Source organism: Diabrotica virgifera, chromosome 8 (genome assembly GCF_917563875.1).
Source record: "Diabrotica virgifera virgifera chromosome 8, PGI_DIABVI_V3a".
NCBI classification, from domain to species: Eukaryota; Metazoa; Arthropoda; class Insecta; order Coleoptera; family Chrysomelidae; genus Diabrotica; species Diabrotica virgifera.
The window spans coordinates 207,120,770-207,138,610 of record NC_065450.1 but is presented as its reverse complement, the minus strand read 5'-3'; the positions used below and the strand labels follow the sequence as shown (position 1 = coordinate 207,138,610).

General features: G+C 34.3%; 1 protein-coding gene across 1 annotated transcript in view; it reads left to right on the top strand.

Annotated features, from left to right (window-relative positions):
- The first annotated feature begins 2,252 nt into the window (after positions 1-2,252).
- The window catches only part of LOC114331046 (gustatory and odorant receptor 22-like), a 39,556-nt gene continuing 23,967 nt past the window's right edge, over positions 2,253-17,841 (top strand). Inside the window, exons 1-2 of the mRNA XM_050659202.1 lie at positions 2,253-2,347; positions 10,858-11,054. Coding sequence (XP_050515159.1) covers positions 10,869-11,054 — 186 coding nt within the window. The 5' untranslated portion in view covers positions 2,253-2,347; positions 10,858-10,868. The remainder of the gene's footprint in view (positions 2,348-10,857; positions 11,055-17,841) is intronic.

The following is a 17,841-nucleotide window of genomic DNA, read 5'->3' as shown; positions in this document are numbered from 1 at the left end:
ACCCCAAACTAGAAAACAGACTAAAACATGAATGATGAGTGGAAATAGTGCAGAAACATCGTAAAAAAAGCAGCTAAAGAAGTATTAGGAATGGAATGTAAACTAAGAAGAATAAGACCAGATGACTGGTTTGACGAATTGTCAGATTATAACGGAAATGACCAATAAAGCTGATATTTACCGATGAAACAGTAGCACAGGACCCGACAAGTACAGGAGGATTATAAACAACTACGTAAAGAAGAAAAGAAAATCCACCGAAGAAATTGTGAAAAAAAAACTATATAAGTAAGCCCACAGAGACGAAAAAGCTTTACCAGAAACTGAATAAAAGCAGAAATGATTCAAAGCGAGGACAACGATGATCTTTCTCAGAACCTCTTTGTTTGTGATGTGCTCTGTCCACGACATTTTCAGAATTCTTCTCTATACCCACAGCTCGAATGATTCTAGTTTTTTCATTGATGCAGCATTCAAGGTCCAAGCTTCCATTCCATAAACCAAAGTCGAGAAAACGTAGCACCTAGCCAACCTAATTCTTAGCTCCAACTTCAAATCTCTTGTGCAGAGCACTTTTCTAATTTTGTTAAAATTTGCTCTAGCCCTTTCTATTCTGATTTTGATTTCCTGTAAGTAATCTCCTGTGGAGTTGATCACTGTTCCAAGGTATGTATATTGGTCGACTCGTTCGATATTGGATCCGTTTATGAAGAGATTTTCGTTGTTTCTTTGAGTTTTCGATATTCTCATAAACTTTGTCTTCTTCACATACATTGTTAGCCCGTATTCTTGTCCAAACTCTGCTATTCTGGTCACCGGCCTCTGAAGATCCCCAATATTTTCAGCTAAGATGACAGTGTCATCCGCATATCTAATGTTGTTAGTGGGAACTCCATTTACCTTTATTCCAGCTATTTCACCCTGAAGAGCTTTTTCAAGATCTCTTCTGAGTAGGTATTAAAAAGAATTGGCGACAACACGCATCCCTGTCTCACTCCACGTCTGATTTCAATTTCCTCTGACGGCTGGTCGTTAACACGTACTTTAGCTCCTTGCTTATAGTATAAATTCGATATAATCCTGAGGTCATTGTAGTCCAGCTTCTTTGATTCCAGGATATGCATTAATTGTTCATGTCGTACTTTGTCCAATGATTTATTATAGTCAATAAAACACGCATATATATCTTGATTGACGTCCAGGCACCTGTGTATAAGTATGTTAAGTGAAAAAAGAGCTTCACGAGTTCCCAGGCCTTTTACGGTTAGTACTTATCTATATATCTTAGAAAGAATAGGTTGCATAGATTAAACCAGACATCAAGGCCTTAAATGTCTTAGCAATTTACGCACTTGAGAATAAAGAAGATGGAAATACAAGAGAAAACTTCTACGAACATCTCTAGAGCACACTAAATGAAATTTAAGAAAATTATTATGTTCATTAAGGGTGACTTTAACGCCCGTGTTAGCAATGGCATTGTAGGTACCTACCAGGGACAAAACAACGATATAACGAGGATGTGATTTTGCCAATATTTTATAGTGTCTTCGAGTTAGCGTCAATTTGATTATCATAATTGGCGCAGTCATAGTAGGATTTTCCGAATTTTTTAGCGTGCAGTTTTTTTTAAATATTTACTAAACAATCTAACTTTTGGGTACGGTAACAGCCAAACGTCCAGGGCTAGGAACAAACATTCTCCACTGGAGAAGCCAAGACCAGGGAACAGAAACCAGCTCGTCCAGAATCCTATTGGTGCAGACGAAAGAACAAAAATAGCCTGAAGTCTATAGATAATGAAAATATTAATGCATTTGCTAATTTTACTAATCCATTTTTTCCTGTTTTCGGCTCTTATTAACGTTATTCAAGTAACGTAACATTATCGATCTGCTAATGAACTTGAATAAAGCCGTATTTTTAAGTTTTTACAAACGCATTAAAAGCTAATGACATTGACAAATGTAAAACTGAGTCATTCTTTAAAAATTACTGAAGGCACCTCCATCGATATTCAAGATCTCTATATGAAAAGAACAAATGACTGATCGTTTCACCCTTAACAAATTGCCATTCACGTGAACTCTCTTACAAATAAATGAATGACGGTAATTAATCTTTTTTCACCCCAAATACATCAATTTTGTCGCCCAGGCCACGCTACACCTACCAATCCACTATCGATTTTCCATTACCTACATTTCAATTAATCCTGTAATTTTTTTGAATTGTATTCGACGTCAATTTCTGTATGGTCGAGTGGCCAGCTCTGCCGATTTCAACAGGGCTAGGGGTAGGTTTATGTTTTTGTCGGTGCTAATGGTATAGCTTTTGGGTTGAAAAAGTAAGTATAGTCTTCAAATACAAGTAGTATTTAAATATTTTTTAATTGATATCACTTGAGAAAAGCACCCTAGCTGAAAATGCTGTAGTAGTCAAAATAGATTGTAATAAATTTTGTGTAAGTATTGAAAACAAAAGTTTTGGTAGATAAAATGAATTTCTATCAAGTAACGGTCGAATTCATCAAATATTTAGAGTGTGTGTTATCATAATATGTCAAAATTGTTTGTATATGTGAGGTACATAGTGTTAATACGCCAATTCAAAAAAGTCTAAACAAATAAATAAAGTAATTGGTGGATTCGACCGTGACTTGATGGAAGTTCATTTTATCTAACAATAAAACACTGAAAACGTTGGTTTTCTATACTTTCACAAAATTTATTACAACTATGCGACTACAGCTGTTTCGGCAGAGTGCCTTTCTCAGGTGATTTAGATTACTATGGGTTTGCCTTTTTAAAGTTTTTAACTGAAGAGGTTGAGGAGTGAGGAGCTGTTTGTCTCGAATTGGTCATTCAGAATTATATCTGTATTTTTCAATTTATTAATTTCCATAGATTCTAATAAAGATAGCTTAAGGCCTTTATTTTGAATATGCAGAATTTGAAACTGTTCATTAAAAGAATGATTATGATCTAGAAGGTGAAGTGCGTATGTAGAAGTGTCTGTTTTTCTATTGTTGAAAGCCCTTTTGTGTGCTGCTATCCGTTTGTCAAAGGTTCTGCCAGTTTGACCGATGTAAGTTTTCGGACAGTCACCACAAGTTAGTTTGTAAACACCACTCTGTAGTTGTTTTCTCTTTCGGCTCTTATTGTTCTTAATATATTTGCTTAAGTTATTGTTAGTTCTGGAAGCTGGTGTTATTCCTTTCTTTTTTTATGTATCTGGCTATTTTTGTTGTTATCTTGCCAGTATATGTGATAGAGCAGAAGGTACTGGGTTCTTTCTGCGATGGTGAATAGACTAATTTCAGGGCTTTCTTATGGAGTTTTTGGTTTAAAATTTTGTTAATTGGTTGTTCGTTATAGCCATTATAGCCAAATAGCAGTAAACCAAATTCAGTAAACAACTACAGAGTGGTGTTTACAAACTAACTTGTGGTGACTGTCCGAAAACTTACATCGGTCAAACTGGCAGAACCTTTGGCAAAGGGATAGCAGAACACAAAAGGGCTTTCAACAATAGAAAAACAGACACTTGTACATACGCACTTCACCTTCTAAATCATAATCATTATTTTAATGAACAGTTTCAAATTCTGCATATTCAAAATAAAGGCCTTAAGCTATCTTTATTAGAATCTATGGAAATTAATAAATTGAAAAATACAAATATAATTGTGAATGACCAACTCGAGACAAACAGCTCCCCACCTCTTCAGTTAAAGACTTTAAAAAGGCAAACCCATAGTAATCTAAATCACTTGAGAAAGGCACTCTGCCGAAACAGCTGTAGTCACATAGTTATAATAAATTTTGTGGAAGTATAGAAAACAAACGTTTTCAGTGTTTTATTGTTAGATAAATATTTTTTGTAAATTCACATTATAGCCCAGTAAATGAACGGGAAATTCGGCGATACCGTGTAATTTTCAGGGGCAACTCCGAATTACATGATAATTTGGATTTAGGTTCTACTTACCCTCCACTTCAAAATTGAAATTGTACCGTTGGTTGCTTTTACTTGGGTGGTGACAGTCACCCCTTCTCGGGGGTGAAAAAACATACGTTCAAGATAAGACCGGAAATGGATAAATTGGCTGATCTTAAGCAACTTTTGTTCTATAGAGTTTTTTACGTAAGTCAATACTTTTCGAGTTATTTGCCATTGAACATGTTGATTTTTCGACAACAAAACTACGTTTCCAGACAGTTTTTCGCAAATAACTCAAAAAGTAAATATTTTATCGAAAAAAATATTCTTAGCAAAAGTGTAGCTTATAAAAAACCCAAAAAAATGGTGTATCATGAATCAAATAAAAACAAAGTTGTAGCTCACGAAAAATACGTTCTTTTTGGTCTAATTCCAAATCGAATATTTCAAGGTGAAATCACCGAAAAATTAAGCACTTTTCGGGAAAAACCCATTTAAACTTTTTTAAAGTGTTTATAAAAAGCTTTGTTTTAATTGTTAACAAAAGTTTTAGCATTAAAAATAAGCGAGTTACGCTCAAAATAAAGTTGGCCCTCTTTTTTTTTGTGAAAAATCATGAAAATATCGCCGTGTTTAGCTCCCCAAATAAAATTAATCGCTACCGCTTTACAAACAATTTACTTACCTATCTATTTTTTTATATGATCTGTCAGTCTCACCGGTTTAAAGTGTTTATTTTTGAAAGGGTTATAATTGAGAAAGCTTGAATGGGTCACTAATAATAATGTCGTATGGCATTTTTGCCGGGGAGATCCTTTCGGATAGTTCCGGCGCCATTTACATCTTTAAACCTGTTTCAAGTAACTAGTGCCGATGTACACTAGCCCAGGGGGACCGACGGCTTAACGTGCTCTCCGAGGCACGGTGAGACGGCTAGTGTCATTATTGGAAATTAAAATGGTTTGTCTTTGGCAGTGCACGAACCTACGTGCACTGGCGTATGAGGCCAGCGGTATTGCCGCTACTCCACGGCCGCTCAAAAAATGGCTCAAAAAATGGGTCACTAATCACGAGTGTATGAAAATTTTGAACATCCATATCTTAACCAATTTTTGTCTTACGGAGAAACAAAATAAAACTAGCATATTTGTAATAGCAAAACCTACATTTTTTTAATCTTTAAGATTTTTCTTATCACTAATACTTTTTAAGTTATTTTGAAAAAATGAAATTTTTAGAAAATTTTTTTTACTCTAAAACCAAATGTTTTCAAAAATAAGCACTTCAAACCAATCAAACTTACATATCATATAAACAATACACATACAGTTAAAATAGATGGTAAAGCCAAACTATTAATTTCATTTAGGGTGCTAAATAGAGGGAGGTTTCACGATTTTTTTTACCAAAAAAAGGGGCCAACCTTTTTTTTTTCAGTGTAACTCGTATATTTTTGATGCTCTAAACTTTTGTAAACAACAAATAATAAGCTTTTTTTCGATACTTTAAAAATGTTAATAAGGTTTTCCCGAGAAACACTTTTTTCTTCGGTGATTTCGCGTTGAATTATTCGATTTGGAATTAGACGAATAAGAACGTATTTTTCATGAGCTACAACTTTGCTTCTACTTAATTTGTAGACTTTACTGGTACACCATTTTTTCGTTTTTTTATAGGCTACACTTTTTCTAAAAATATTTTTTTCGATAAAATATTTACTTTTTGAGTTATTTGGGAAAAACGGTCTGAAAACGTAGTTTTTTTGTCGAAAAATCAACATTTTAAATCGCGAATAATTCGAAAAGTATTGACTTACGTAAAAAACTTTATAGAACAAAAGGTGCTTAAAAAAAGTCAATTTATCCATTTCCGGCCTTATTTTAAACATTTTAAACACGCGTTTTTCACCCCCCGAGAAGGGGTAAATGTCACCCCCAAGTAAAAGCAACCAACGGCACAAATTCAACTTTGAAGTGGAGGGTAAGTAGAACCTAAATCCAAATTTTCATGTAATTCGGAGTTGCCCCTGGAAATTACACTCCAAAACGGTCATTTATTGGGCTATTAGCTTATCTATTTCATTTAACATATATAGTGCATAAAAAAGAAGAAACCTACCTGTTGGGTTTGATACGGGAATAAATAATATAAATTGGAATCGACACCGATTTGAGGTCTATTACTTATAACTGTATTTTAATTAACAGGTTAGTCGTTTGTCTGAAATCGTACTTAATGGCACTCATCATAAGATACCAAAACATATTTTTTACCATTTGAATCGACTTCTTCTACTTTTTCAGCCACTTTAATATTTCTTCATAATATTCTGCCATATAATATTTCAAGCATAATATGTCATCAATCAAGATATATGTGTGTTTTATTGACTATAATAAAGCATTCGACAAAGTACGACATGAACAATTATGCATGTCCTGTAGTCAAAGAAGACAGACTACAATGACCTCAGGATTATATCGAATTTATACTATAAGCAACGAGCAAAAGTACGTGTTAACGAACAGTTGTCAGAGGAAATTGAAATTAGACGTGGAGTGATACAGGGATGCGTGTTGTCGCCAATTCTTTTTAATGCCTACTCGGAAGAGATCTTGAAAAACTCTTGAGGGCGAAACAGCTGGAATAAAGGTAAATGTAGGTCCCATTAGATATGCGGATGACCCTGTCATCTCAGCCGAAAATATTTAGGACCTTCAAAGGCTGGTGACCAGAATAGCAGAGTTTGGACAAGAATACAGTCTAACAATAAACGTCAAGAAGACAAAATTTATAAAAATATCAAAACTTAAATAACGAAAATCCCTTCATAAACGGAACCAATATCGAACGACTAGACCAATATGCATATCTTGGAACAATGATTAACTACTCCACAGGTGATTACTTCCAGGAAATCAAAATTAGAATAGAAAAGGCTAGAGCAAATTTTAACAAAATGAGAAAGTGCTCTGCACAAGGGATTTGAAGTTGGAGCTAAGAGTTAGGTTAGCTAGGAGCTACGTTTTCTCGACTTTGTTTATGGGATGGAAGCTTGGACTTTGAATGCAGCACCAATGAAAAAACGAGAATCATTCGAGCTGTGGGTGTACAGAAGAATTCTGAAAATGTCGTGGACAGAACACGTCACAAACAAAAAATTTCTGAGGAAGATGAATAAAGAAATGGAAATTTTAGATACCATCAAAACCAGAAAATTAGAATAACTCGGACATATTACATGTGGAGAGAGATACAACTTGTTCCAATTGATTATGCAGGGAAATATTCAAAGAAAAAGAAGCATAAGAAGACGCAGAATATCGTGGCTGTGGAACCTGAGATAATGGTATGGATGTACATCAAATGAGCTTTTCAGAGCAGCCGTCTCTAAAGTCAGAATAGCTATGATGTGCAGACCTCCGTCGCGGAGATGGCATCTGAAGAAGAAGAAGATATGGTATTTAAAACCACCTATTTCCTGCATACTTTTTGAAATCATCAAGCCGTCTCTTCTGGGATCTTCCGATGCTACGTTTTGCCTGTATTGGTCGCTAGTGTGTCATTTTGATATAGAAGATTGATGATTACTGTAGGAGGTTGGATTGCAAAAATAGGAAAAACGAAAGTAGCTGACCATTTCAAAGGAACGATGGACGATCCTGACTTAGTCGAGTGAAATGGCTGCTTCAGTTCACCATCGATACGGATCTTAGTATAATAAACAATGTTTAAACATCATCTGCGAATATTATCAACACAGACTTTGTCTGGAGGACGATACAAAAACCAAAGAGATTATATTCTTGTCACTAAACGTTGGATGAGCTCAGAATCAATGTGGAGACAAAACCAGTTAGACAAGAATTAGAGCGGAATTCCGCATTAAGTCCACACAGTAAGACAACTACAAATAAAAGACAAAGATTGGTTCCAAAACACTTAAACAATTTTAGCTAAGCATTATATTTTATTAGGAAAAGCTGACCTACCAGGACTACCTGAGACCCAGACAAAACGTGGAAATACACAAAAAGAAGTGGATGACTGAAGCCATCAGTCACATAAACCTCAAAGAAAAAATAGATAGGAAAAAACAATGGATGACTGGAAGAATCAACCTTGTAGAAGAAAGACGAAGAAAACCAGAAATTGAAGCGGTAATAAAAAAGGTAAAATTCAGAAAAGCAGAAGGGGAAGATGAAATAACAGCCGAGGCACTTAAAGAAATGGGAGAGGTAGGGATTGAAGGAATACTTAGAATCTGAAATGAAATCTGGAATACCGGAAAGTTGTCAAATGACTGGGGTAAGCTCACTTTTATTCCCATATATAAAAAAAGGTTTCCCTTTGCCATTTGTTGGAAATCGCTGTGTTTCAAGCAGTGTATTTATGTGAATTTTATATGAATATTTATGAATCTAAGCCATGCCCCCTCAAAACTGCTGATACTTGATACGTTTTACCTGATATCCCATCGAGTCCTGGAGCTTTTCGTGTCTCTCGGTCACTCAACGCTTCATCGAGTTTATCTGTGTTAAAAGCAGAGAACAACGACTTAAAAGGTACAGTTCGCTCAGCTTCAGCATCCAACCCCATACGTCCTCATCCAACTTGTCACACCGTTCTCTTCAGTGCTTCTTCTTCTCGGCGCGGATCTCCTTGATCAGTACTTTCTTTCGCGCATGCTATACCACATCCAGTCTTATAGCTTTAATTACTACACCTCTTCCTCTTGCCGCCGTAGTCTGTCATCTGACAGTACATTCCTTCCTCTTACTGGCGATCTCTTAGTTCAGATATTAGTTCATAAGGGATAATATATCATCATCGTCAATGGTGCTACAGCCCTATGAAAGAGCCGCGACCTTCCCAAGTCTACTATGCCAGTCATTCCTATCTATTGCCAACCGTTGCCAGTTTGCTGCGCCTATTTTTATCCCATCCTCGTCTACACCATCCTTCGATCTAAGTTTTGGCCTACCCCTATTTCTACTTCCCACAGGTTGTGACATAAGGTTTCTTCTAGGAGGGTTGTTATGCTGTGATCTTGCTAGATGTCCTGCCCATCTTAGTCTTCCTATTCTTATAAGAGATACTACGTCTTTACTGCTAAATATATGTTTATATCTGTGATATACCTCGTAGTTGTACTTCCTTCTCCAAATACCATTTTCACAGATGCCACCGAATATTCCTCTCAGGATTCTTCGTTCAAATATAAGCAGAAGGTTTTCATCTACCTTGGAGATGGTTCATGTCTCCGATCCATATGTCAACACTGGTTGAATAAGGGTTTTGTATATGGTTATTTTTGTTTTTTGGCTTACGTTTCTGCTTCTCATATATCTACTCAGTCCAAAATAGCATTTGTTCGCTAGGATTATCCTTCGCTTGATTTCTTCCGTCATGACGTTCTCTTTGGTGATCAGGGAGCCTAAGTATGTGAAATTGTCCACCACTTCAAAGGTAGAATTATCAACAGTGAATTGGTGACCGATGTTTCTGGCTCTATTGTTGGGTGTTAATCCCATCATCTTAGTTTTCTCCTCGTTTACTTTCAGGCCCATATTTTTTTAGGCATTTGAGAAGGTGGTATACATTTCTTCTAGTATGCCTGTTGTGCGGGCAACTAGGTCCACGTCATCTGCATGTGCCAAAATTTGGGATGATTTATTAAAAATATTCCTCTGTTGTCTATTCGGGCATCTCTGACCGCCTTTTCCAGAGCTATGTTGAAGAGGAGACACGCCAGCGCATCTCCCTGTCGCAGCCCAACATTCGTTTCAAACGCCTGTGATCGTTCGCCTTGTGTTTCGACTTTGCAAACGACTTTACGCATTGTGGCCTTAACCAATCTTATCAGTTTATCAGGGATGTGGAATTCATCCATGGCTTCATACAATTTATTTCTTAGGACACTATCATAGGCCGATTTAAAATCTACGAAAAGATGGTATGTGTCGATATTGAATTCATTGGTATTTTCCAGTATTTGCCTTAGCGCAAAGATCTGGTCTGTTGTTGATCGACCAGGCCTAAAACCACTTTGATATTCTCCAAGAAGCTCATCTGAATGTGCACTTAGAAGACCATATAAGATACTCGAAAATATTTTGTAAGCTGTATTAAGGAGGGTTATTCCCCTATAGTTTCTACATTCCAATTGATCACCCTTTTTGTGTAGCGGGCAAACGATTCCAACACACCACTCTTCCGGGATTTGTTCCTCATTCCAGGCTCTCAGTATTATTTTATATATTTGATTAGTCAGAGTAGCACCTCCATATTTAATAAATTCCGCGGATATACCATATCTTCCTGGAGATTTATTATTTTTTAGGTGTTTTATTGCATACCGTACTTCTTGAATTAATGGAGGCTCTAATGGTGTGTTGTTGGTTGCTCCTGGGGGTGGTTGATTTGGATCTTCTACTTCGATGGTAATTAGTTCTTTTAGTGTTCCACCCACCTTCTAAATATTTCTTCTTTTGTATTGAGTATGTGCCCCTCCTTATCTTTACATAGTCTTAGCTTCGTTTGAATTCCTTTCTTACATTATTCAGAGTTTTATAGGATTTTTTTGTTTGATTTTCCTGTTTTAATGCCTCAAGTTCTTTCAGTATTCTATTTTCATAAATTATCTTTTTTCTTCTATGAATTCACTTTTTTTCTCTTCTAAGGTCTTTATATTTTTGTTGTTTTTCTCGGGTTCTTCTTTGCTGGATCTGTTTATATGCATCGTTCTTTCGTATAATGTATAGACATCTTTATATTATTCATTGAATCCAAAAGCACTGCTCTAAAACCTGCTGATATTTGAATTACAATAACAAAAAATTCCGTAGGTTTTCAAAATAATAATGATTGTCTTAAAATAATTTTATTTTTTCAATGAAACATTTTCTATTTCAGTTATATTCATCATGGAAATAAAAGACCTGGCAGATTTATATGGCGACGAACTTAAATTAACAAAACTGATCAGAAAAAGCTCGGCACGTGCTCAGGAAATTGCTAAAAGACAAGAATTGGATTCTTCCGATGGACAAATCATCGATGACCATGATCAATTTTACAAAGATCACAAGTTGCTTCTTCTATTATTTAGAGTAAGAATTTTGTAGAGTTGAGTCCATGGGGTTCTTTACCCCTGCGTTATTAATACCTGGCGAGGTAAAACACACACTTTTTATCTAGCATCATTCTCTTTCACGCATGAAACTAAATACAAATCAAATACCGCCCGTTATTAAGTAAAAACACATGTTATTTTTATAAACGCTCTAAAGTCAGTATATCGAAAAGAGATAGGTACAAAAGAGACGCTTAAGGACGTTTTCAGATTTTAAGTACAATTTGTGACGTTTCTCGTTTGTTTACTTATGATTTACTTGTCACTGGTTTGATTTATTTTTTGCTGTTTTTGCATTTAGAAGTTATTTATATTAAACCAACAGTTGTTTTTACAACTAATTTTATACTGGAGTTTGAAATTTTGCGGTAAGTGTGATTTATTTTGCCATTAATTTACATACAAAGTTAACCTCATTCACAGTTGTTAAGGAATGGTTTTGCTTAAATTTCAGTAAAAGCAAAATAAATAAAAAACAGAAAATATTATAATTTTAAATATTTAAATCATAACAAGTATTTAATGTCACTCATGATATTAAAAGAATTAAGTAAGCTACTTCAAATGTGGCTGTAATTTTGCACCAAAATTTTAAATTCTATTTATTTGATAACGTCAAATTTTATAATATAATCCGTGATCGTGGAATATATTTCCGACTTATTTCGTATGCTTTAAATCAGATGTCGGCAACCTGCGGCCCGCGGGCCGCATGCGGCCCTTTGCAACTTTTTGTGCGGCCCGCCAAAGCACTAATACAATTTTAGGAAAAATCAACAAATTTATGAAAAATAAAAAATTAAAGACAGAAACACAACAGACGATTAAGGACAGAAGTTGCATGGACCGAAATTCACCAGAATATAAGAAACTTAATAAGGCAATAAGAAAAAGAATAAGACAAGACATCAGGGGCAACAACACCGAACAAATCAAAAATATTATAGAGAAAAACAAGAGTTTGAAAGTGTTGAAAACTCTAAATAAGTAGTAAAGACCGACACAAATACACCAGATAAAAGATAAAAATGGAATCAATAAAACGACAAAAATAAGATAATAAAAAATATTGTTGAAGATTACTATTTATACAGAATTTACCTACTCATTCAGCGTAGCAAAACCAGAAAACCACGGTATGAAAATGTTAAATGTAGGATCTGAAATACTACCAAAATTACTAACGAGGAAGTTATAAATGTCTTAAAACAGATGAAAAATGAATATACAGAGTGAGTTTTATGTATGGAACGCCTCAACTATCTTAGAAACGGCTTGCAAGATTTTTATAAATTTTGGTGTGTAAAATCTTTTAAGGTCTTGTGATAAGGCTGATATTATAGTGGTAATTACATTGTTGTCAGGTCTTCCGTTTTCCGGAAATCTAATGAACTTTCATATTTCAAATGAGACACCCTGTATATTTTTTGCGTTTTGAAGTCCTTAAAAAAGACTGATTATGTTTTATGTAATATTCCCTATACCTAAATGCGGCAATTTCGGAGTAATTGCTACATTTATTTAACAAAAAATGTTCTTTAAAATCCTTCTCTAAAGTTATAAACAATTTAATTCTGAAAACAACGAACATTTTTGTACGTTTGAACGTTTTTGAGTTATAAACAATTTAATACCGAAAACAACGAAAAATGACGATTTTCAATAATCAAAAACATAAATAAAAAACATTTTTTTTTTAAATCACGAAGAGCCTAAATTAAATTTGATGCTTTCTTCTATCAGTTTCCCATGAGAATCGCTTATGAGAGAACGGGCGATCATGCTGCATTAACAATTAAAAAACAATCTTTTAAAATGAAATAAGTCCAAACTGCGTATAATAAGGTTTGAACTTGAATTTAGGTTGTAATTACAAAAGTAATATTTTTTATTTCGGATTTTGAGCCTTGATAACCGTCATTTTTCGTTTTTTTTCAGTATAAAATTGTTTATAACTATTCAAAAACGATCGACTTTAGAGAAAAATTACAAGGGACCTTTTTTATTTAAAATGATCCAAAGAACCTAAAATAATGTCTGGTCGGTCCGAGAAAATTAATTTTTATAACCGTCCTTTTTCGTTTTTTTTTCAGTATAAAATTGTTTATAACTATTCAAAAACGATCGACTTTAGAGAAAAATTACAAGGGACCTTTTTTTATTTAAAATGATCCAAAGAACCTAAAATAATGTCTGGTCGTTTTAACGTTTAAACTTGTTTTAAATTTTTTGTTAAATAAATATAGCAATAACGACGAAATTATGGCATTTATAGGTATGGGAATATTATAAAAAATAATCAGCATTTCTTAATGACTTCAAAACGCAAAAAATATACAGGGTGTCCTATTTCAAATAAGAAAGTTCATTAGATTTTCAGAAAAACGAAAGATCCGAAAACAATGTAAATACCACTTTCATATCGGCCGTATCACAAGACCCTTACATACCAAAATTTATAAAAATCGTGCAAGCCGTTTCCGAGATAATTGAGGTGTTACATACATAAAACTCGCTCTGTATAGATTAAGAAAACACAGGTCCATCGAATAAGCTATGTTACGAGTATCTCTGAAAAAACATACATATACGAAAATAAGGACATATGAAGCAGGACGAAGGTGGATGATGTAATTGGAAGAATTGCGCAATTAAATGAAACTAGGTAGGACACGGGACATGACAAAACAACGAAATGTGGACGACAAACATTATACATCGGAGACCAGACGAGCAAGCCTTAGTAGTGGAAGACCACAACAACGATGGCTAGACGATATCAAAGCACAAGTGCACAAGTAACTGGCACTAAATAATACAAAACAGAGAGAAGTGAAGAACTCATTGGAGGCCTTTGTCCAGGAGTGGATGCAAACAGACTGAAGAAGAAGAAGACTATTTGTTATATTTGAATATGCGGCCCGCATAAAAGATTTTGTTTTGAACATGGCCCGCCATCCGAAAAAGGTTGCCGATCCCTGCTTTAAATGATGAGGCAAGGGTAAAGAATCATGGACTCAAGTGTATATACCTACGTATATTTTCTAGACATTTGAAGTAAACTACATATATATTGAATGGTGATTGTTCTTTGCACTGTTTGTAACTCTTATTTTTATTTTGCGTTATTTTTGTTCTACGGTTCAATGGTTGCATTTAAGTATAGCAAATAACAGATCTAACGAGGGCATATGGCACGGTATCCATTAATAGACTATGGTAGATATTAGAAAAAATTCTCATAAATCCAAGTCATACAGGCGTTGAAAGAAATATATTATACGAGTAGAAACTCTACAGCCAAAATTAAACTCGGAAATATAATATCAAAAGGTTTCCTGATGACTAATGCCTGATTTCACCAACAAATCTTAAGCTGAAACGTGCCTTAAGCTCCGTTTACGAAACATACGTATTGCATCATTGACTCTCAATTTTCAGCTTCAATTTTCAGCTTGTTACAATTAGCCCGATCAGGGAACGGAAAATTTTACGAAAACCTCCAAAAAAATAAAGGAAGGATGAAAATTTGTGAATAGGTAGTTAAAATTGTCTATTATTATATAAGAAAAAGTTTACAATTCTACATCCCCTCCATTTTACAAAAATTGGAAAATACGGGGTGAAAATTTTTTTCTCGGGAGTGAAAAAATTTACGTTCAAAATAAGTCCAGAATTTGATAAAATGACTAATTGTAAGTAACTTTTGTTCTATAGAGTTTTTTTACTACGTCAATACTTTTCGAGTTATTTGCGAGTGAATGTGTTCATTTTTAACAAAAAAAAAAAAAATGTTTTTGGACGGTTTTTTCGGAGATAACTCAAAAAGTAAGTATTTTAGCTAAAAAAATATTCTTAGTAAAAATATAGCTTATAAATAATTGAAAAAAAAATGGTGTATGCATGACGTCTGCAGACCCAGTAGAAGCAGAGTAGTTCTTCTTCGTCAAATTCCAAATCTAATATTTCAATCTGAAATAACCAAAAAACGGAGCACTTTTCGGGGAAAATTAATTACAACTTTTTTATTGTATTTAAAAAAAGTTTTATTTTTGTTTAAAAAAAAACTTCTAACGTTAGAAGTAAGTGAGTTACGCTCAAAATATTGTTGGTCCCTTTTATTTTTTTGGTAAAAAAATGGCGATAATCACCCTTTAATTAGCTTATCAAATAAAATTAATCTTTACGCGCTTTACAAGTTATTTTACTTATGTATTGTTCATATTATCAATAAGTTTAATTGGTTCAAAGTGCTCAGTTTTGAAAAAAATTAGGTGTAAAATAAAACATTTTTTTAATGTTGAAAAAAATCGTAATTGTTTATGGAATTAACTTAAAAACAATTCGGAATATCAAAAATCTCAAAGAGTAATAAAATGTACGTTTTGCTTTTCTGAATATTTTTTATTTTTGTTTTCTTGCTAGACAAAAATTGGTAATGCTATGGCTGTTCAAAATTTGCCTAACTCGTGATTAGTTACTCGCTCAAGCCATTTTAACTATACAGCTTTTTCAAAACGAAGCACTTTGAACCGATGAAACTTACCGATCATATAAATAATACATATACAAAGTTACTTCTGTAGTGGTAATGTTAAAATTTATATGTAATGCTAATTAGGAGGTGATTTTCGCGATTTTTTTACCAAAAAATAAAAAAAGGGACCAACAATATTTTGAGCGTAATTCACTTACTTTTAATATTACAAGTTTTTTTAAAAAACAAAAGTAAACCTTATTTTAAACACTTAAAAAAATTTAAATTGAATTTTCCCCTAAAAATGCTCCGTTTTTGGGTTATTTCGCATTGAAATATTCGATTTGGAATTTGACGAAGAAGAACCTACTTTTCATTAGCTGCAACTCTGCTTATACTGGGTCTACAGACCTGATGTTTTCACCATTTTTTTCAATTTTTATGGGCTATATTTTTGCTAAGAATATTTTTTTCGCTAAAATACTTACTTTTTGAGTTATCTCCGAAAAACCGTCCAAAAACATGTTTTATTTTGTTAATCATGAACATATTCACTCGCAAATAGCTCGAAAAGTATTGACTTAGTGAAAAAACTCTATAGAAGAAAAGTTGTTTAGAATTGGTCATTTTATCCAATTCCGGTCTTATTTTGAATGTATTTTTTTCATCTTCGAGAGGTGGGTATTCCCATCCATTTTTTTAAAATGGAAGGGATGTAGAATTGTAAACTTTTTCTTATATTATAATAGACAATTTCAACTACCTATTCCCAAATTTTCATCCTTCCTTTATTTTTTTTTGGGGTCAGATTGTTCTTTGATCGGGCTAAATTAGTCCAGGAACCGAAGCTTTTCACCTCGCAATTTTTACAGGATGAATCGATTTGCTTGAAAATTTGAGAATAAGTAGTGGATAGTCCAAGGATCAAAATCTATATGATGCCGAAAGCCGCTTTTACCATGGGAGTGGTTGCGACCCCATCTCGGGGGTGGAAATGTTTTATTATATTTTGACCGCAAAGTTGTATGTATTACAGTCAATTGTATTTGACTATTAAGCCATAACAAGGATCCAGATAAAAAATGAACTTCAGAAAATCGATCAAGAATAGAGTAATTAAGAGCAGCCTTTTTGAAGATGAGGAAATTTTTGAGTAACCAAAGATTCAATCTGCAAATCTGATATCGGATGGTAAAATGTTATGTCAAGTCAACCGTCATAGACGAAATTCAAAGGAGGCAACTGATCTGGTATGGTCATGTACGACGTCAATGGGCGACCACAGGCTGCCAAAAACAAAGTTTAAAATGGACGCCAAGGAAAAGAAAGAAGAAAGGAACACCAAAACAATCCTGGCTATAGGCGGTATTCAGAAGACAATGTCGGAAAGGAACCTTTACCCTGACGAATTCAATGATGGACGAAGTTGGAAACTGGCAACCGGAAGGCGGAGAACGCTATAAATATCAGGGATAATAATAAAAATGTTATGTCTACTCTATTCTTCTTTATTGGATTGTTAATGCTGACTTAATGAAAAAGCTGCAAGCTTTTGAGATGTGGCTTTTTAGGGGAATTGTGAAAATACCATGGACCAATCATATCGAAATACCATGGACGAAATGGTGTTGCACAAAATGGAAAAGTAACAGAGAACTTTTGACCATCATTAAAAGGAGCATAGGCGTAACCAGGATAATCCTAAGGGGGGTTACAACTACCTGAAAGGGGGGGGGGGGTACAACTACTGGAAGGTCTCTGAGAGCTATGGTGTTAAGCGTATAGAGCTCAAAGTACATCCCAATGGGGGGTTATAACCCCCAAAACCCCCTGGTTACGCCTATGAAAAGGAGAAAGACAGCAAGGAACATACTTAGAAATGATAACGTAAGTTCTCTTTTTTTTCACCTCTGTGATAAACGTTATAGAAGTTTTCAGTCACTTTCGGCCATCAGTAATAATGTAATATTTCATTCTGCGTTTAAATTTTTCAAAAATACTGTAACGAAAGAGTTTCGAATCGGCGCAATAAACAGTCCCCGGCTTGGGAGAATTCCAACCGTCGGAATAACAGTAGCCGTGACGTCACAGAAGCGACGGCGCTGGGAGTGAAGATCTCCAGAATATTCATTAGGCCGAGGGATATGTAGACATTTCGAGAACAGGACCTATTGGCTATTTAAGCGGAGAGCGCTGTTATTAGAGTTAGTTTTTAAGCTAAAAGTTGTAAAGTAAAGTCTGTAAAAATAAATTCGTCTGTACTGTTATATAAATAAAATCGTATATA